Here is a 21,818-nt window from a genome sequence, read left to right on the forward strand (position 1 = left end):
AGTATCCCTTGATGCTGTCAGGTTAGATATATCTTGAACTTGCTACTGTGACTGCACTTTTAATCAGTCTTGAAGATCATGTCATTAAATAATTAAATTGGAACTCATTCTTGCACATCGGTTATTGAATCAAGGATCACTGAGTTAAAGCTGGATACATGAGTTTCTTTGCAATTCCTTATCATGGGCTTTTGTTCTTAAATCTGTATCGATTTCAACTTTGATTTTATCTTGTACAGCATCATACAGCATAAAAGTATTTCCAATGTTTACTTTTCCTTCTGAGTGACCTTTCAAGAAGAACTCAACTTATGAATTGAACTCCTGAATCTCGATGTATTAAATATGACATTAGAAGATGCTGAATGTGGCATACAGAAAAGCCATCATAATGTTCTTGCTGATTTTACTCCCTTTATTTCCTTACTGGTATTAGAGCTCTTGTACCTTAGGAGATTGTAGGTTCAGACACCACTCTAGGACTTGATTACATAATTTAAACTGATTTCTAAGTACAGCACTTGGGGAATGTTGTTGACCTTCAGATGTGGCGTACAAATAGTTGCTTGGTAGTAAAGATTGAGTAGGAGGGAGACAGAAAGCAGGAAACTACAGGCCAGTTAACTTAACATCTGTCATAGGGAAACTGTTGGCATCTATTATTAAGGAGGTTATGAGCAGGGCATTTAAATGTCAGTGCAATCAGGTAGAGTCAACATGGTTTTGTGAAAGGGAAATCATGTTTGACTAATTTTATTAGAATTCTTTGAAGAAGTAACAAGCAATGTGGATAAAGGAGAACCTGTGCATGTGCTGCACTTAGATTTCCAGAAGGCATTTGACGAGGTGCTACATACGAACAAGGAGCCGGAATAGTCCATTCGGCCCATGAGCCTGCTCCGCCACTCAATAAGATCATGAGTGATCTGATAGTAGTCACTAATCTGCACCCCACCTATCCCTGATAATCAGTCACTGCCTTGCTTACCAAGAATCTATCCACTTCTGCCTTAAAAGTATTTAAAGACTTAGCTTCCACTGCCAGTTTCGGAAGAGAGTTCCAAAGACTCGTGAGCCTTTGAGAGAAGAAATTTCGCCTCATCTCTGTTTTAAATGGTCGACCCCTTATTTTCAAACAGTGACCCCTCGTTCTAGATTCTTCCACAAGAGGAAATGTCCTCTCCGCTTCCACCCTGTCAATATCCCTCAGAACCTTGTGTTTCAATCAAGCCACCTCTTACTCATCTAAACTCCAGGGGGATACAAGCTTAGCCTGTCCAACCTTTCCTTATATGATAAGCCACCCAATCCAGGTATTAGTTTAGTAAACCTTCTTTGAACTGCTTCCAATATATTTACATCCTTTCTTAAATAAGGTGACCAATACTGTAAACAGTACTTCAGATATGGTCTCACTATTGCTCTGTATAACTGAATCTCAGAGCTCTGCAACCTCTCGCTATTTAGATAATATGCTTCTCTCTTATTCTTCCTGCCAAAATTGACAATTTCACATTTTCCCACATCATAGTCCATTTGCCAGATCTTTGCCCACTCACTTAACCTATCTATATCTTTTTGTAGCCTCCTTATGTCCTCTTCACAACTTACTTTCCTACTTATCTTTGTGTCATCAGCACATTTGGCAACCATCCCATCCATCCCTTCATCCAAATCATTTATATAAATTGTAAACAGTTGAGGCCCCAGCACAAATCCCTGTGGCACACCACTCATAGAAACATAGAAAATAGGAGCAGGAGTAGGCCATTCAGCACTTTGAGCCTGTTCCACCATTCATTATGATCATGGCTGATCATCCAACTTAATAGCCCGCTCCCACTTTCTCCCCATAACCTATGATCCCTTTTGCCCCAAGAGCTGTACCTAACTCCTTCTTGAAAATACAATGTTTTGGCCTCAACTACTTTCTGTGGTAGTGAATTCCACAGGCTCACCACTCTGGGTGAAGAAATTTCTCCTCATCTCAGTCCTTAAATGATCCACCTCGTATCCTCAGACTGTGACCCCTGGTTCTGGATTACCCCACCATCGGGAACATCCTTCATGCATCTAGCCTGTCTAGTCCTGTTAGAATTTTATAGGTTTCTATGAGATCACAGAGTGCAAAAGAGGCCCATCGACACGTGAGAAGCACCTGACCTACCTACCTAATCCCATTTACCAGCACTTGGCCCATAGCCTTGATTGTTATGAAGTGCCAAGTGCTCATCCAGGTACTTTTTAAAGGATGTGAGGCAACCCACCTCCACCACCCTCCCAGGCAGTGCATTCCAGACCATCACCACCCTCTGGGTAAAAAAGTTTTTCCTCACATCCCCCCCCCCTAAACCTCCTGCCCCTCACCTTGAACTTATGTCCCCTTGTGACTGACCCTTCAACTAAGGGGAACAGCTGCTCCCTAACCACCCTGTCCATGCCCCTCATATTCTTGTACATCTTGATCAGGTTGCCCCTCAGTCTTCCCTGCTCCAGTGAAAACAACCCAAGTCTATCCAACCTCTCGTCATAACCTAAATGTTTCATCCCAGACAACATCCTGGTGAATCTCCTCTGCACCCCTCCAGTGCAATCACATCCTTCCTATAATGTGGCGACCAGAACTGCACACAGTACTCCAGCTGTGGCCTCACCAAGGTTCTATACAACTCCAACATGACCTCCCTACTTTCGTAATCTATGCCTCGATTTGCGTTGAAGGGTCAGTCACAAGGGGACATAAGTTCAAGGTGAGGGGCAGGAGGTTATGGGGGGATGTGAGGAAAAATATGTCTTTTTCACCACCCCACTAACATGCCTCTCCGCCTTCAGAGATCTATGGACACACACGCGAAGGTCCCTTTGTTCCTCAGAAGTTCCTAGTGTCATGCAGTTCATTGAATGCTTCCTTGTCAAATTACTCCTTCCAAAGTGTATCACCTCACACTTTTCAGGGTTAAATTCCATCTGCCACTTATTTGCCCATTTGACCATCCTGTCTATACCTTCCTGTAGCCCAAGACACTCAACCTCACTGTTAACCACCCGGCCAATCTTTGTGTCATCTGCAAACTTACTAATCCTACCCCCCACATAGTCGTCTATGTCGTTTATATAAATGACAAATAATAGGGGACCGAGCACAGATCCCTGTGGTACGCCACTGCACAGTGGCTTCCAGTCACTAAAGCATCCTTCTGTCACCACCCTCTGTCTCCTACAACTAAGCCAATTTTGAATCCACCTTATCAAATTACCCTGTATCCCATGTGCATTTGCCTTCTTTATAAGCCTCCAATGTGGGACCTTGTCAAAGGCTTTGCATCAACTGCACTACCCTCATCTACACACCTGATCACCTCCTCAAAAAATTCAATCAAATTTGTTAGGCATGACCTCCCTCTGACAAAGCCCTGCTGACTATCCCTGATCAAACCTTGCCTCTCCAAGTGGAGATAGATTCTCTCCTTCAGAATTTTCTCCAATAGTTTCCCTACCACTGACATGAGGTTCATTGGCCTGTAGTTCCCTGGCTTATCTCTACAACCCTTCTTAAATAGTGGAACCACATTAGCTGTTCTCCAGTCCTCTGGCACCTCCCCGGTGGCCAGAGAGGAATTAAAAATTTGGGTCAGAGCCCCTACGATCTCCTCCCTTGCCTCCCTCAGCAGTTTGGGACACAAATCATCTGGACCTGGAGGTTTGTCCACTTTTGAGATCCCCCCCCTCATTCTTCTGAACTCCAGCGAATATAATCCTAACTGACTCGATCTCTCCGCATATGTCAGTCCCGCCATCCCGGGAATCAGTCTGGTAAACCTTTGCTGCACTCCCTCTGTAGCAAGAACATCCTTCCTCAGATAAGGAGACCAAAACTGCATACAATATTCCAGGTGTGATCTCACCAAGGCCCTGTATAGTTGCAGCAAGACACCCCTGCTTCTGTACGCGAATCCTTTCGCTGTGAAAGCCAACGTACCATTTGCCTTCTTTACTGCCTGCTGCACCTGCATGCTTACCTTCAGCGACTGGTGTACAAGGACACCCAGATCTTGTTGCACATTCCCCTCTCTCAATTTGTAGCCATTCAGATAATAATCTGCCTTCCTGTTTTTGTTACCAAAGTGGATAACCTCACATTTATCCACATTATACTGCATCTGCCATGCATTTGCCCACTCACTTAGCTTGTCCAAATCGCACTGAAGCATCTCTGCATCCTCCTCACAGCTCACCCTCCCACCCAGCTTTGTGTCGTCTGCAAATTTGGAGATATTACATTTAGTTCCCTCATCTAAATCATTAATATGTATTGTGCATAGCTGGGCTCCCAGTACCGATCCCTGCGGTACCCCACTAGTCACTGCCTGCCATTCGGAAAAAGACCCATTTATTTCTACTCTCTGCTTCCTGTTAGCCAGCCAACCTTCTATACCATGAATGCTTTTATTTTACGCAGTAATCTTTGATGTGGCACTTTATTAAATACCTTCTGGAAATCTAAGTACAGTACATCCACTCGTTCCCCTTTATCCACAGCACATGTTATTTCCTCACGTCAAAGATTACTACACAAAATAAGAGCTCATGGTGTAGCGGGTACCATACTAGTATGGATAGAGGATTGGATGGCTAACAGGAGACAAAGTAAGCATAAATGGGTCATTTTTGGGTTGACAAGATATGATGACTGGAGTGCCACAGGGATCAGTACTGGGCCCTCAACTATTTACAATTTATATCAATGACCTGGATGAAGGGATCTAAGATAAAAACAAAATATAGCAGATGGTGGAAATCTGAAACAAAAACAGAAAATGCTGGAAAAACTCAGCAGGTCTGACAGCATCTGTGGAGAGAGAAAGACAAAGTTAACGTTTCGCGTTCATATGACCCTTCTTCAGAGCTGAAGAGAAGTGAAAAGCCGCATTCTGAGATCCACGCTCCGTGCCTTGCGCTGCTATATTAACACACTTGACCTCTCTCTCCAGCAGCACTGACTCATCCTTTCTGAAAGCTGTCCTTGTCCCCAGTTTCATTTTATTCTTCGTCTCATCTGACGCCTTAACAAGAAACTTTTCCTCTTCCTTTCAGATGCTAAGGAACACAAGCTCCAACAACTACTTGGTACCAATGCCCATCCAGGGCCCTCCACCCCTTTCTGTCCCTCTGACCCCATCCCGTCTTCTAATCCCAGCCCTTGCTGTGTATTCACCATACCCTCTGACCTTCCCCTCTCTGATACTGAATGTTCAACACTCAGCAGAGGACTCCGTTTCACACCCTTACGCCCTCATCTCAGTGAATTTCAGGCTCTGCACGATGCTGAACTCTTCTTCCGCCGTATTCGTCTCCATGCTCACTTCTTTGGGCAGGAGTCCTCCCCTCACCACCCGCCATTCCACGGATCCTATCACCCGCCTCCAGTATTCTCCCTCCACCTGGACCCCTCCCTCTGGCCTCTTATCAGCTCCCTATCTTTTCATTGAGAATTGTCAACGTGACATCAGCCGTCTCAATTTCTCTTCCCTTCTCACTCACTCTAACCTGCCCCCTTCTGAACTTGCTGCACTCCGTTCCCTTAGGTCCAACACTGACTTTGTTATCAAAGCTGCCGACAAGGGTGGTGCTGCTGTTGTCTGGCATACTGACCTCTACCTCGCAGAGGCTGAGTGCCAACTCTCAGACACTTCTTCCTAGCTCCCCCTGAACCATGACCCCACCACCGAACATCAAGCCATTGTTTCCAGGACTATAACTGACCTCATCTCCTCTGGAGTTCTTCCCTCCACAGTTTCCAACCTCATAGTCTCCCATCCCCGGAGAGCCTGCTTCTACCTCCTTCCCAAAATCCACAAACAGGACTGCCCCGGTAGACCGATCGTGCCAACCTGTTCCTGTCCCATGGAACCCATTTCTTCCTATCTTGACTCCATTCTCTCTCCCCTTGTCCACTCTCTTCCCACCTACATCCATGATTCCTCTGATGCCCTATGTCATATGAACAATTTCCAGTTCCTTGGCCTCCACCGCCTCCTCTTCACTATGGACGTCGAATCCCTCTGCACCTCCATCCTCCACCAGATAGTCTGAGAGCTCTCCGCTTCTTCCTTGAACAGAGGCCCGAACAATCACCATCCACCACCACTCTCCTCCATCTGGCTGAATTTGTGTTCCCACTGAACAATTTCTCCCTAAACTTGTCTCACTTCCTCCAAATGAAAGGTGTGGCTATGGATACCCTCATGGTTCCAGTTATGCCTGTCTCTTTATGGGGTATGTGGAACATTCCTTGTTCCAGTCCTACTCAGGCCCCCACCCACAACTCTTTTTTTCGGTACATCGATGACTGTTTCAGTGCTGCTTCATGCTCTTGTCTGGACCTGGAAAAATTTATCAATTTTGCTTCCAATTTCCACCATGCTATCACCTTCACATGGTTTATCTCTGACACTTCCTTTCCTTGACCTCTCTGTCTCCATTTCTGGTGCTAGACTGTCCACCAATAGTCATTACAAACCCACTGACTCCCACAGCTACCTCAACTACAGCTCCTCACACCCCGCTTCCTGTAAGGACTCCATCTCATTCTCTCAGTTCCTTCGCTTCCGTCACATCCGTTCTGATGAACGGCGTTTCTGGCATGTCTCCCTTCTTCCTTAACCGAGGTCTCCCCCCCCCCCCCACCAAACTCCCCTCTGTGGTTGACAGGGCCCTCAGCCGTGTCTGACCCATCTCCCGCACCTCTGCCCTCACACCTCCTCTCCCCCCCCACCCCCCACCCCACAAAACATGATAGGGCACCCCTTGCCCTCACTTTTCACCTCACCAGCCTCCGTATTCAAAGGATCATCCTCCACCATTTCCGCCAACTCCAGCATGATGTCACCACCAAACACCCTCAACCCCCCCCCGCCGATCAGCATTCCATAAGGACCGTGGTCCACTCCTCCATCACCCCCAATGCCTCATCGCCTTCCCACGGCACTTTCCCACGCAATCACGGAAGGTGCAACACCTGCTTCTTTACCTCCTTATGGTCCATGGGCCCAATCACTTCTTTCAGGTGAAGCAGCACTTCACTTGTACCTCCTTTAATTTGGCCTACTGCATTTGCTGCTTCCCATGCGGTCTCCTCTACATAGGGGAGACCAAACACAGACTGGGTGACCGCTTCGTGGAACACCTCAGGTTTGTCTGCAAGCATGACCCAGACCTTCCGGTCGCTTACCATTTCAACACACCACCCTGCTCTCATGCCCACATGTCCGTCTTTCGCCTGCTACAATGTTCCAGCAAAGCCCAACGCAAACTGGAGGAACAGCACCTCATCTTCCGATTAGGCACCATACAGCCTTCTGAGTTCAACAACTTCAGACCATGAACTCTCTCCTCCATCCTCATCCCCTTTTTTAAATCCCCTTTCTTCATTCATTTTTATTTTTTATCCATTTGTTTTATTTTTATTCATTTACCCATAGTTTTATCCCCTTTTTGATCCCATTTTCTCAACCTTTTTCCCCCCCCACCACCGCCCCCTCCCCCACCCATCCCATACATCTGTCACTTGTTCCATGTTGTTCTTTCATACAATGCTACCCTTATCCTGCTTTCTTACCTTTACGCCACTATTAGCACCTTCTTTAGCACTAACCACCACCATTAACAGCCCCTTTGTCCTTTAGTTCATGACATCTTTGTCAATCCCTCCGTTGTCCCCACCTATCGCTGGCCTTCTATCCAGTCTCTACCTGCCCCACCCCCCCCTTTAACAGTATACATTTCATCATATTTCCACTTCTCTTCAGCCCTGAAGAAGGGCCATATGGACTCGAAACGTTAACTTTGTTTTTCTCTCTCCAAAGGTGCTGTCAGACCTGCTGAGTTTTTCCAGCGTTTTCTGTTTTTGTTGAAGGGATCTAAAGTATGGTTGCTAAATTTGCTGATGACACAAAGGTAGGTAGTAAAATAAGTTAGGTAGTAAAGTAAGTTATCAAGAGGACGTAAGGAGCCTGCAAAGTGATATAGTAGGTTAAGTGAATGGGCAAAAATTTGGCAAATGGAGTATAATGTGGGAAAATGTGAACTTGTCCACTTTGGCAGGAAGAATAGAAACTAGCATCTTTAAATGAAGAGAGATTGCAGAACTCAATGGTACAGAGGGATCTGAGTGTCCTGGTACATGAATCACAAAAAGTTAGTTTGTAGAAACAGCAATTGATAAGGAAGGCAAATGGAATGTTGTAATTTATCGCAAGGGGAATGGAAGATAAAAGTAAAGATGTTTTGCTATAGTTGTACAGAGTTTTGGTGAGACCACATCTGTGTGTTGTGTGCAGTTTTGGTCTCCTTATTTAAGAAAGGATATAAATACGTTAGAAATAGTTCAGAGAAGGTTCGCTCGACTGATACCTGAGATGGGAGGTTATCTTATGAGGAAAGGTTGAACAAGCTGCACCTGTATTCATTGGAGTTTAGAAGTATAAGAGGCGATTTTATTGAAACATAAGATCCTGAAGGTACTTGACAAGGTGGGAGAGAGTGGAACTAGGGAATACAGTTTAAAAAGGGAGTCTCCCATTTAAGACAGAGATGAGGAGAAATTTTTTTCTGAGGGTTGAGAGTCTTTGGAACTCTCTTCCCCAGAGTGTGGTGGAGGCAGGGTCATTGAATATTTTTACAGCAGAGTTAGATTCTTGACTAACAGGAGCGAAAGGATATCTGGGGTAGGCTGGAGTTTGGAATTGAGGCCACAATCAGATCAACCATGATCTTATTGAATGGTGGAGTGGCTCAAGGGGCAGAATGGCCTACTATCCTAATCCGTATGAATGTTCGTATGTAGCTTGAGTATTGCTGCAAAAAGGGACATGCTGTCGAAGGTTTTTGTCTTGCACTAATCAGGACAGATGCAAGAATGCCAAAGTTCATGTTGCGTGAAAAAAGAATGCTGATTGGCTGGCAGGTTGACACTGGTTGCAGCATTGCCATGGCGAATCGCCGGGGATCTCTTTCCCCCCACTCTTGTTTAATTCAAAATAGGTACAATGCCTGGACAAGCATAAATATATGTGGCTTCTAGCAGGTGTAAGTGAGCCACATTGTGAACTCAACTGATCATCTTAAATTGGCTGGTAGTGTAATTCTTAGCACAACTTGGGATTTATCTGAAATCACATCTGTACTTTATAAGATGATTGGTCATAGCCGCTATGTTAATAGTTTGTGGTAATTCTCTGATTGCATCTTGTTTACTAAAGCTTCCAAAATGTGATAAACTTCAAGTACCTTATGCATTTTGAGACAGTTGTTGTGTACAAGTTGATTTAGTGCCACAGGCCTGACTTGAAAGTAATGTTTTAAATGTCCTATTTTGCCACCGTAGCAATTTCAGGTTTCTGATGATCGCATTGGCTTTTGCTATGCCTCTGGGAATATTAGCAGGCTGGTCAGGTGTACTGGATGTAATTCTAACGCCGCTCAAGGTGAGCCAGGTAAGAAACTAGGATCTTTCTTTGTCCTTGAATTAAAAGTTTATTCTCTAAAACAGCTCTAGCATAACCAACTCCTACAGAGTGTTGGTACCGCCTCTTAGTGTGATGTGCACAGGACTAGATATAATGGTCAAGGTTGTTACTTGAGGATTATCTTCATTGTTCTCTTGTGGACGTCTGAATTTAAGGTTTTTCTGATTTTTGCAGATCTTCATTTGTTAGCTGCATGAAGGATAACAAATAGGTGAATGTTACTTTAAAGAAAATCTTTGCTGTGTACTCCAACCTTATACAAGTGTAGAACACTTAGTGAGCAAGGTCAAATTTAGGTCAATTTAATTAATTGAGAACTACATTTCCAGAAACCAGAGAGCACATGACATGTTATGCACTCTTGGAATGGCCTGTGGCCTAGAGTTTCAACAAGGTTTCTATCCTATATTTCAGTTAAAGCTTGAAAGGAAAAAATTCAGAGCCATGGGGAGGAAGCGGGAGAGTGGGGCAAGTTGGATTGACCTACTAAAGAGCCAGCACAAGCACGATGGGCTGAATGGCCTGCTGTGATCTATCATTGTATGATTTTATACTTCCTAAGCAATAGGTCGAGATGTCTGAGATGTCTTGTTTAGGAAGAGATAGTAGCAAGCAATCCAGTTTTGTGTGTTCATTAATCCTTTAACTTCTCTTTTCAGGTTGATGCCGGTTGGATTGGGTTTTGGTCAACAATTGGTGGCTGTGTTGTTGGAATATTGATGGCACGGTTAGTCTTATTTATGTTTACCTATCCAAGAGATTTATTTTTTGGTGTATATTATGCATTTGATATACATTATACAAGAAACTTGACACCACCCAGGACAAAGCAGCCCACTTGATTGGCACCCCATCCACAAACATAGTTACAGCAGTGTGTACCATCTACAAGATGCCCTGCAGAAACTCACCAAGGCTCCTTAGGCAGCACCTTCCAAACCTGCAACTGCTGCAACCTAGAAGTCAAGGACAAGAAGATACATGGGAACACCACCACCTGGAAGTTCCCCTCCAAGCCACTCACCATCCTGACTTGGAAATTCATCATTGTTCCTTCACTGTCGCTGGGTCAAAATCCTGGAACTCCTTCCCTAACACCGCTATGGGTGTACCTACACCACAGGGACTACAGCAGTTCAGGAAGGCAGCTCACCACCACCTTCTCAAAATCAATTAGGGATGGCAGTAAATGCTGGCCTAGCCAGCAATGTCCACATCCCGTAAATGAATTTAAAAACAACATCTGACCATGGATTTTTCTTTCGGGTTTCATTTTTAAGCCATATAATCAAAGGTCGGTATGAGCGTAGTTTTCTAGGGTGCCATAACTTTAAAGTCAATTATGTGCTCATTGCACTGCTGGGCTTGAAACATGTTCCATATTTGGAAGGACAAAATGTATAATTATATTGTTCACATGTTTCACAGCCCACAGGCTCTACCGTTGAAGTATCCGGTAATAAGTAATGGCTATGTTTCTCAAGGTTCACCTGGAGCCATCTCTAGGTGAAAGATTCCTTTATGGTTCTGAAACCAGTAAAGCTCTTTGGAAGTGGGATATATTTGAAAATGATGGGATCTAATCCAGCAAGGAATGAATTTTGGTTAGGAAAGATATCAGATTAGTCCTTCAGATGAATAGGCTAGCTGGGCTACGATATTTATTCTTATCCAGCTCAAAGTGCCTTTCACTCTTGGCATCTTTTTAAAAAAAATTTGTGCATGGGGTTGTGGGTTTCGCTGACGAGGCCAGCGTTTATTGCCAATCCCTAATTGTCCTCGAGAAGATGGTGGTGAGCTCCCTACTTGAATTTCTACAGTCTGTGAGGCCTTGATACACCCACTGTGCTGTTAGAGGAGGAGTGCCAGGTTCTAGAGGTTGTGGGTTTGGATGGTGACAGTTCTCATGAAAGGTGACAGACCTGAAATGTTAACACTCTCTCTCCACAGATGTTGCCAGATGCGCTGAGTAATTTCAGAGTTTCCTGTTTTTACTTGTATTTACATAGTGCCTTTCATGACCTCAGGATGTCCCAAAGCGCTTTACAATCAGTTAAGAATTTTAGAGGTGCTGTTCTAATGTAGGAAACCCATCCTAGTTGTATCTTTCTATTATTGATGACAATTGGCGATTGCTGCTTCAGAGTTCCTTGCTACTCACCCTCCAGCCAGGTGGTCACACTGACCTATGCACGCACACATGCTTAGTAACCTTGAACAAAAGCAGAAAATGGTAGAAAAACTCAGCAGGTCTAACAGCATCTGTGGAGATAAAAACAGAGTTAACATTTCGAGTCCAAATGACTCTTCAGAGCTCTGAAGGAGAGTCATACGGACTCAAAACGTAAACACTGTTTTTCTCTCCACAGATGCTGTTAGACAAGCTGAGTTTTTCCAGCGTTTTCTGTTTCAGATTTCCAGCCTCTGCACTATTTTGCTTTTATCTTAGTAACCTTCAGACTTGCAACAGCAAAGATCTGGAACCCAATAGGTCACCCACAAACTGCCTTCATGTGCCCTGCTGGACCACTGAAGGAGGGAGGGGGTGAAGCCTGAACAGGATTTCTGTTCTCAACAAACAACGCTATTGTTGGAAGGATTTGTTAAAAGCAAGAAGCTAAGATTCTATTTTTGTGGCTTCAGTTGGTATCTTTGTATTAATTTCCTATTTGATGAGGGTATCATTTTTAATTGTATTTTCAAGTGCTTATATTAAAGTATATTTAAATGGCATTGCACTTTCGGAAGAAGCGTATTGATGCATTTTCTGGCATCGCTGTAATTCTTGATAGTTTTCTATTTAAATATTAAGGTGTAAAGTACCACTGAAATTTTTTTTATTTGTCCATATGCAGATAACACAAATTAATTTCCATTTATGTTCTCTGGTCCTAGTTTTCTGTCTTTGAACTGTGTGTATTTTATCTATAGCATTTTAATATTTTTATGAGGTCTTTTCTTTCCTGACTGTAAAACTCAAGTTTCTCTTAATCTTTCTCATAACTAATCCTCCTTGCACTTGGGTTCAATCTTGTTGCTCTCCTCTGCAGCCTCTTCTAATACATTTATTTTGTTCAGTGACTAATATTGAGCTGCCTTAATATCTCTGGCTCGGTTTCAAATTTTGCTGGAATAACACTGTTGGGAAGCGCTTTGGAATGCTTTGCTATCTTAAAGGTGCTATGTAAATACAAGTTGTTGTCATTATAATCAACAGCTTGCCGTTTACATCCAACTCACTGGAATTCTCTTCCTAGACCTCATCCCCTTGCTACTTTGTTCCCAATCTTTTAAAAGCCTCACTAAAGCTCATATTAATCTGTTTTCGGTCAACTTTCCTAATTCTGTTACTACCACTTGGTTTGTTCTCTTGGGCATGAAGCTCTTTGGAATGTTTTATTGCATTAAAAGTGCTGCATTCCTGCATGCAGCATGCAGTAGTAGAAATATGTTCCAATTCTGTTACCATCATAGAATGGCACTGAAAAAGGTCATTCACTTCATCAGTGCCTGCCTGCACCAGTATTTTTCTCCATTTGGACATGTAATACCCCATTTTCCTGTTTGCTCCCCATTCTCGCTTAGGAACTTCCACTGATGTTTGTGTGTAATGTAAATTGGTTATTAACGTCCAACCTGAGTCTGAAGCAAAGCAGATTGAGGTTTCCTCCTCTAGAAAGCCTCACTCTGCTTCATTCCAACATCAGCTTAGACCGTGATACCAGATCTAAGTGCACTGATGACACCTGAAAAATTGGTGATTACACTATAGCTATGGTGTAAATGCACATAATAGCTATGGTGTAAATGCACATAAATATTCTTTCAACTCCCTAATTGACTTCTCTTAAAATAATTCCAAAAGAAAATCTCAGTTTTGTTACAGCACGGGAGGAGGCTATTCAGCCTTTCGTGTCTGCGCTGGCTCTCTTGAAGGAGCAAAAATTGGATATATACCTGAAAAGAAAAAGATTTGCAGGGCTTTGGGGAAAGAGCACAGGGAGTGGGCGTGATTGGGTAGCTCTATCAAAGAGCCAGCACAGGCATGATGGGCTGAATATCCTTCCTGTGTTGTATAACTAAGTTCCTGATTGAAGAGGACATTTCCAGGTATTGGAAGTGTGGTGCCAATTGAACTTGAAATGAGTAATGGGCTACCAGAGTCTCTTGGAACTTGATTCTCCTGGGGAGTCTTGGAAGAATTAACTTGAATTGGACATAATTTTTTTTAAACAGTTTCCTGAAGAGTTCATTGCTAGGCTAGAGGAGGTGGGCGAACAATGACTGAGATTGTATTATCAACTGATTAGGAAGTGCTTGGATGCCTTTTCCTATTTATCCCCACGTGCAATTCACAAATTTTAACTCTTAAGTTATTGAATTATATACTTACAGGGAAAACATGTGTGGAACTATTTGGAAAGAACAGGGGGAATGGGGATAATTTGGATAGCTCTTTCAAAGGGTCAGCACCGGCATAATTGGCCAAATGGCTTCGCTCTGTGCTGTATGATTCGGTGATTTTAATTTATAGGCTCTGGTGGCAGAGAATTCCACATGCTAGTCACCCTCTACAAAATAGTTTTTTTTCTAACCCAGTTCTTTGAAATGCTTCAACTTTGCAATAAAGTTTTGAAGTTTTCCTATGAACAAAGATGAAAAGGGGACATATGTGAATAATATGACTGGATGGCTGTCAGCTAGACTCACTTGGCAGAGCTGTCACTGCTGAGCCAGAGATTGTGGCTTGTCCCTAAGACAGATCTCAGTGCATAATCTGACCTCAACAGTACTGAGGGTGTGTTGTATTGTTGAAAGTACAGTCTTAGGAATGAAACATTAAACTGATGCCTGCCAGTTTCCATGCTTATTCATAGAAGAGAAGGGTATCCGATTTCCTGCAGGTAATGGAAAACCTTGGAACATCATGGAAAAGTTATTTATATATTCCAGGCCTGTTAAAGTCATGGAAATTTTCAAAAAGGGCCCAAAGTCATTGAAAAGTCATGGAATTGACAGAGATAAGACTTTGGGTGGAATTCCAGTTTTTCCCAGTGTTTTTCAGACGTCCACTAACCCTTCTCTGTAATCGTTTGATTTGTTTCATATATCTGGAATTCTTATGTGTTATGGCCAGCGTTCCAAACTCACCAAAAACACATCTGATCATGCATTTGTTTGTTGTCCCTAGTTATGCACGGATTGGGTACCATGTTTACCTATATAACAATGATTACACTTCAAAAGTAATCCATTGACTATGAAGGCAAGATGAGACACTATTATAAATGCATGTTTTTACTACATGAATGTTGCTTTTTAACATTTCTTTTATGCCCAGTTTAGTTCAGCAGCCATAGAGAGACTCATCTTTTATGTCTCTTATTGCAGATTTGCAGACTTCTTCAGAGGAGTGCTAAAACTCATCCTGCTCCTGCTATTCTCTGGAGCCACACTGTCATCTGCATGGGTTGCCCTCACCTGCTTCAAGGGTGTCACTCACTTGCCTGTAACACCAGGTACTTAATGCATAATGAGAACAAATAAATCCCGATTTGGGTTTCTTTAGAGAATAAGCTTCAATTTATTAGTTTGTGTAATCTGTGCTTTACATTTCCAGATTTCAATCCTGTCTATTTTAAGCTGAAGGGGTTTCTGTTTGTTTTATTGTATCCAAATCCCATTAAGTGCTTCCAATGTGAAGAACGCATTGATTATGCCTTCAGTTTGTTAATAAATGCTTCCCTTGATAGCCCATGGAGAGGTACACAAAATATTTATCACCCTGGGAATCTCCTCTCACCACCACCGCATTTTATTCTATGCGACTGTAATGTGGCAGTGATGGTAGGTGTTTCTGTTTTCCATTTTGAATACAATTAGGTGCACCTTCCTCATCTTGTGAAAGCTGTCATTACTGACTTCAATTTATAACAATCTGATATCGGGAGCAGAAGTCAGTGAGCCCAAGTTCCCATGTCCAATGACCCATCCTCAGGATTGGAAGTTATTATAAGATGAACAGCGTTTATTAAGGAACAGAATAAGGGAGTGGCAGAAGAAACCGCCTTCAACACGTGGATAAAGGCAATGTTAAAGCTGCCTCGTTTTCTCTCTCTCTCTCTCTCTCTCTCTCTCTCTCGTGTTTCTCTCCCTTTCTCTTTTCTGTCATGCTCTCTTCCTTATGTCACTCCTGTGTGCACTTTTTCTTTCTCCTTTTTTCCCCTTCCAACCTCCTTGATTTGCAACACAGCTCCTCATTGGGAAGAATGGGGAGGAAGAGATGATTAATATAGTGACTTACTACTTACTAACCTACATGTTTGTGTCATTCTAGTGTAAGTGGAACTGTTGGATCATTTTTCTAAAAACCTGGCTTTATTTGTCATTGCAGCAACAATATATACATCGTGCATATTAGTTGGGGTATTCATAACCAGCAGTGTTCCCTTCTTCTTTGAACTACTCGTGGAGACTGTGTACCCAGTGCCTGAGGGGATAACCTGTGGATTTGTAACCTTCTTGAGTAATGTCTTCATGGGATTATTATTAATGTTCCTGGCATTTTATCATACAGGTAATTTTGAACCTTTTTATGAATAATTTATTTTCAGATGTATTGATTCTTTCTAAACTTCAAAATGTGCTCTGTGATACCTGAGTAAATGTGTGTTATGAGCTATTTTTGTGCCTTGTAAGATTCTCCTACTAGTAAGAGGACTGCGGATGCAAGTAATTTAGCCTTGCCAAGCGAATAAGTTATTTGTATCACAGGATTCTGCATTAAGCATCTGCGAAAGTGGCATGCTGTGTTATTTTAGGTTTTCTGTCAAATTGCAGTATACATTGAAAAATTCTTACGTACTGACCAAGTTTCTTAGCATGAAGACAGTGCAATTTTAACTGAAAACTGTTCACATAAGACATTGCAAATGTTCAGCAATACAGTAGACTAGCTCCATAAACCTTCTTGCATTTGAAAGTAGGTTGCTGAGAGCTGTGTGACCACTACCTGTGTCAGTGACCAGTGCAGTGTACAGGCATTTGTGCTGTCAATCAGTCATGGTTTTGGGTATACAGTTGCATTCTCTACACTTATATACAGCTAAACCTCAGCTCTTTCCTGTTGGCATTTGAAACTCCTGTAACGATTCCATAAAAGGTATACACCATCTCAAAGTTATCTAGCACCAGCCAGTTACATTAAAGTCATGGCTGTAAAGGTCAGGCTGAAATAGCCAAATACCTTTTTTTCTCTATTTGTTCATGGAATGTGGACATTGCTGGCTCGGCCCGCATTTATTGCCCATCCCCAATTGCCCTTGAGAAGGTGGTGGTGAGCTGTCGTCTTAAACCGTTGCAGCCCATGTTTTATAGGAACACCCACAGTGCTGTTAGGAAGGGAGTTCCAGGATTTTGCATTTGCCATTCCTTCACTGAAACTATGTAGTTCCAAATCAGAATGGTGTGTGGCTTGGAGGGGAACTTGTAGGTGTTGGTGTCCCCATGCATCTGCTGCCTTTGTTCTTCTAGGTAGTAGAGGTGTTTGGAAGGTGCGGTCGAAGGAGGCTTGGTAAGCCTTGCAGTGTGTCTTGTAGATGGTACACACTACTGCCACTGTGCATCAGTGGTGGAGGAAGTAAATATTGAAGGTGGTGGCTGGGGTGCCAATCAAGCAGGCTGCTTGGTCCTGCTGGGTGTTGTGCTTCTTGAGTGTTGATGGAGCTACATTCATCCAGGCAAGTGGAGAGTATTGCATGTCACTCCTGACTTGTGCCTTGTAGAAGGTGGGCAGGTTTTGAGGAGTCAGGAAATGAGTTACTGCAGAATTCCCAGCCTCTGACCTGCTCTTGTAGCCACAGCATTTATATGGCTGGTCCAGTTCATTTTCTGGTTAATGATGAGCCTCAGGTTGTTGATAGTATGGGGTTCAGCGATGATAATGCCATGTCACAATGTCATGGGGAGGTGGTTGGATTGTCACTTGTTAGAGATGGTCATTGGCCGGCACTTGTGCAGCGCAAATGTTGCTTGCTATTTATGAGCCCAAGCCTGAATGTTGTCCGGGTCTTGCTGTATTGGGACATAGACTGTTTCAGTATCTGAGGAGTCGTGAATGGTGCTGGGCATAGCAAACATCCCCACATCTGACCTTATGATGGAGGAAAAGGTCATTGATGAACCAACTGAAGATGGTTGTGCCTAGCACATGCACTCTTACAGTGGAGTGACTATCCAGATTATATATTCCTGATTCTGGAGAATAGGATTTGAATTCACAACCATCAGATTGGAGATAAGATGCTGCCACTGAACCAAGGCTGAAATTTCAATTCCCTTGAAGTGTCATGCACAAATCCTAATTGGGTTATATATTTTTGATAGTGCAAGTCTATGATTCCAGCTGGAACGTGAACTTTACCTCTATTAATTCCATAGCAACAGGAATTACTGGAAAAGAAAAAAAACATAGAACCATAGAACACTACAGCACAGAAAACAGGCCATTCGGCCCTTCTAGTCTGTGCCGAAATAGTATTCCGCTAGTACCATTGACCTGCACCTAGTCCATAACCCTCCAGACCTCTCCCATCCATGTATCTATCCAATTTATTCTTAAAACTTAAGAGTGAGCCTGCATTTACCACGTCAGATGGGAGCTCGTTCCACACTCTCACCACTCTGAGTGAAGAAGTTGCCCCTAAACCTTTCCCCTTTCACCCTAAAGCCATGTCCTCTCGTGTTTATTTCTCCTAATCTAAGTGGAAAGAGCCTACTCGCATTTACTCTGTCTCTACCCCTCATAATTTTGTAAGCTTCTATCAAATCTCCCCTCATTATTCTACGTTCCAAGGAATAAAGTCCTAACCTGTTTAATCTTTCCCTGTAACTCAACTCCTTAAGACCCGGCAATATCCTAGTAAATTTTCTCTGCACTCTCTCAATCTTACTGATATCCTTCCTGTAGTTAGGCGACCAGAACTGCACACAATACTCCAAAGTTGGCCTCACCAATGTCTTATACAACCTCATCATAACATCCCAACTCCTATACTCAATACTTTGATTTATGAAGGCCAGTATGCCAAAAGCTTTCTTTACAACCCTGTCTACCTGTGACGCCACTTTCAGGGAATTATGTATCTGAACTCCCAGATCCCTTTGTTCCTCTGCACTCCTCAGTGCCCTACCATTTACTGTGTATGTCCTACCTTGGTTTGACCTTCCAAAATGTAACACCTCACACTTTTCTGCATTAAATTCCATCTGCCATCTTCTGGCCCATTTTTCCAGTTGGCCCAGATCCCTCTGCAAGCTTTGAAAGCCTTCCTCGCTGTCCACAACGCCTCCAATCTTAGTGTCATCAGCAAACTTGCTGATCCAATTTACCATATTATCATCCAAATCATTGATATAGACAACAAACAACAATGGTCCCAGCACAGATCCCTGAGGCACACCACTAGTCACAGACCTCCAGTCTGAGAAGCAAGCATCCACTACCACTCTCTGTCTTCTCCCACACAGCCAATTTCGAATCCAGTTTACAACCTCTCCATGGATACCAAGTGTCTGAACCTTCTGAACTAACCTCCCATGTGGGACCTTGTCAAAGGCCTTACTAAAATCCATGTAGACAACATCCACAGCCTTTCCTTCATCTACTTTCTTGGTAACCGCCTCGAAAAACTCTACAAGGTTCGTTAAACACGACCTACCACGCACAAAGCCATGCTGACTATCCTTAATCAGCCCTTGGCTGTCCAAATAATTGTATATCCGATCTCTCAGAACACCTTGCAATAATTTATCTACTACTGACGTCAGGCTCACTGGCCTGTAATTACCTGGTTTACTTTTGGAGCCTTTTTTAAACAACAGAACAACATGAGCGACCCTCCAATCCTCCGGCACCTCACCCGTGGCTAAGGACATTTTAAATATTTCTGCCAGGGCCCCTGCAATTTCTACACTAGTCTCCCTCAAGGTCCGAGGGAATATCATGTCAGGCCCGGGGGATTTATCTACCTTTATTCGCTGTAAGGCAGCAAGCACCTCCTCTTTAATCTCTATATGTTCCATGACACTACTGCTTGTTTCCCTTCCTTCCTTATACACTATGCCAGTTTCCTGAGTAAATACTGATGCAAAAAAACTGTTTAAGATCTCCCCCCATCTCGTGAGGCTCCACACATACACTACCACTCTGATCTTCAAGGGGACCAATTGTGTCCCTTACTATCCTTTTACTCTTAATATACTTGTAGAAATCCTTCAGGTTTACCTTCACATTATCTGCCAAAGCAACCTCATGTCTTCTTTTTGCCTTCCTGGTTTCCTACATTTTCTATACTCTACAAGTACCTCATTTGCTCCTTGTTGCCTATACCTGCTATACACCTCTCTCTTCTTCTTAACCAGATTGCCAGTATCCCTTGAAAACCAAGGTTCCCTATGCCTGTTAACTTTGCCTTTAATCCTTACAGGAACATGCAAACACTGCACTCTCAAAATTTCGCCTTTGAATGCCTTCCACTTACTGAACACATCTTTGCCAGAAAACAACTTATCCCAATCCACTCTTCCTAGATCCTTTCTCATTTCCACAAAATTCTTTCTCCAATTTAGAATCTCAACTCGAGGACCAGACCTATCCTTATCCATAATTAACTTAAAACTAATGACATTGTGGTCAGTGGACCCAAAATGTTCACCTACACACACTTCTGTCACCTGACCTGTCTGGTTCCCTAATAGGAGATCAAGTATTGCATCCTCTCTCGTTGGTACCTCTATATATTGATTTAGAAAACTTTCCTGAACATATTTGACAAACTCCAAGCCATCCAGCCCTTTTACAGTATGGGAGTCCCAGACAATATGTGGAAAGTTAAAATCTCCTACTATCACAACTTTCTGTTTCTTACATCGGTCTGCTATCTCTCTACAGATTTGCTCCTCCAATTCTCTCTGACTATTGGGCGGTCTATAATACAACCCTATTAGTGTGGTCACACCTTTCCTATCCCTCAGCTCCACCCACATGGCCTCTGTAGACGAGCCCTCCGGGCTGTTCTGCTTATGCACAGCTGTGATATTTTCCCTGACTAGTAATGCCACTCCTCCCCCTTTCATCCCTCCCCCTCTATCACGTCTGAAACAACGGAACCCCAGAACATTGAGCTGCCAGTCCTGCCCCTCCTGCAACCAAGTCTCACTAATAGCAATAATGTCGTAATCCCACGTGCCAATCCATGCCCTAAGATCATCTGCCTTTCCAACAATACTCCTTGCATTGAAATAGATGCACCTGAGAACATTTCTATCACGTACAAACCTTTGATTTCTGTCTATACATGCATTCCTCGCTTGACCTTTATCCTCCTCCACCTCACTATCTGCTCTAACACTCTGGTTCCCCTCCCCCTGCAAATCTAGTTTAAACGCCCCGGAGCAGCACTAGCAAACCTACCCGTAAGGATGTTAGTTCCCCCTCCAGTTCAGGTGCAAACCGTCCCGTCGGAACAGGTCCCACCTTCCCTGGAACAGAGCCCAATTGTCCAGAAACATGAAGCCCTCCCTCCTGCACCATCTCCTTAGCCACGTATTTAGCTGCATTATCCTCCTATTTCTAGCCTCACTAGCACGTGGCACGGGTAGCACTCCTGAGATCGCAACCCTGGAGGTCCTGTCCTTCAACTTTGCACCTAACTCCCTAAACTCTCTTTGCAGGACCTCCTCCTCCTTCCTATCCACGTCATTGGTCCCTACATGGACCACAACATCTGGCTGCTCACCCTCCTGAGAATACTGAGAACTCGATCCGAGATATCGCGGACCCTGGCACCAGGGGGGCAACAGACCATCCGGGATTCTCGATCTCTCCCACAGAACCTCCTATCTGTCCCCCTAACAATCGAATCCCCTATCACTACTGCTCTCCTCTTTTCCCTCCCTCCTTTCTGAGCTGAGGGTCCAGCCTCAGTGCCAGAGACACGACCACTACAACTTGTTCCTGGTAGGTCGTCCCCACCAACAGTATCCAAAACAGTATACCTATTGTTGATGACCCACAGGGGTGCTCTGCTTTTTCTGTCTATTCCCCTTCCCTCTCCTGACATTCACCCAGCTGCCTGCCTCCTGACCTTTTAGGGGTGACTGTCTCCCTGAAACTCCTGTCTATTACTGCCTCTGCCTCCCGTATGATCCGAAGTTCATCCAGCTCCAGCTCCAGTTCCCTAACTTGGTCTCTCAGGAGCTGCAGCTGGATGCACCTTTTGCAGGTGTAGT

General features: G+C 43.6%; 1 protein-coding gene across 1 annotated transcript in view; it reads left to right on the plus strand.

Moving 5' to 3' along the window:
• Window positions 1-21,818, plus strand: part of slc49a4 (solute carrier family 49 member 4) — a 65,865-nt gene that overhangs the window by 29,763 nt on the left and 14,284 nt on the right. The window contains exons 5-8 of the mRNA XM_078552608.1: window positions 9,386-9,494; window positions 10,187-10,254; window positions 14,919-15,046; window positions 15,922-16,104. Of these exons, the coding sequence (XP_078408734.1) occupies window positions 9,386-9,494; window positions 10,187-10,254; window positions 14,919-15,046; window positions 15,922-16,104 (488 nt within the window). The remainder of the gene's footprint in view (window positions 1-9,385; window positions 9,495-10,186; window positions 10,255-14,918; window positions 15,047-15,921; window positions 16,105-21,818) is intronic.

This window comes from Cetorhinus maximus, chromosome 11, assembly GCF_964194155.1.
Source record: "Cetorhinus maximus chromosome 11, sCetMax3.hap1.1, whole genome shotgun sequence".
Taxonomy (NCBI): Eukaryota; Metazoa; Chordata; class Chondrichthyes; order Lamniformes; family Cetorhinidae; genus Cetorhinus; species Cetorhinus maximus.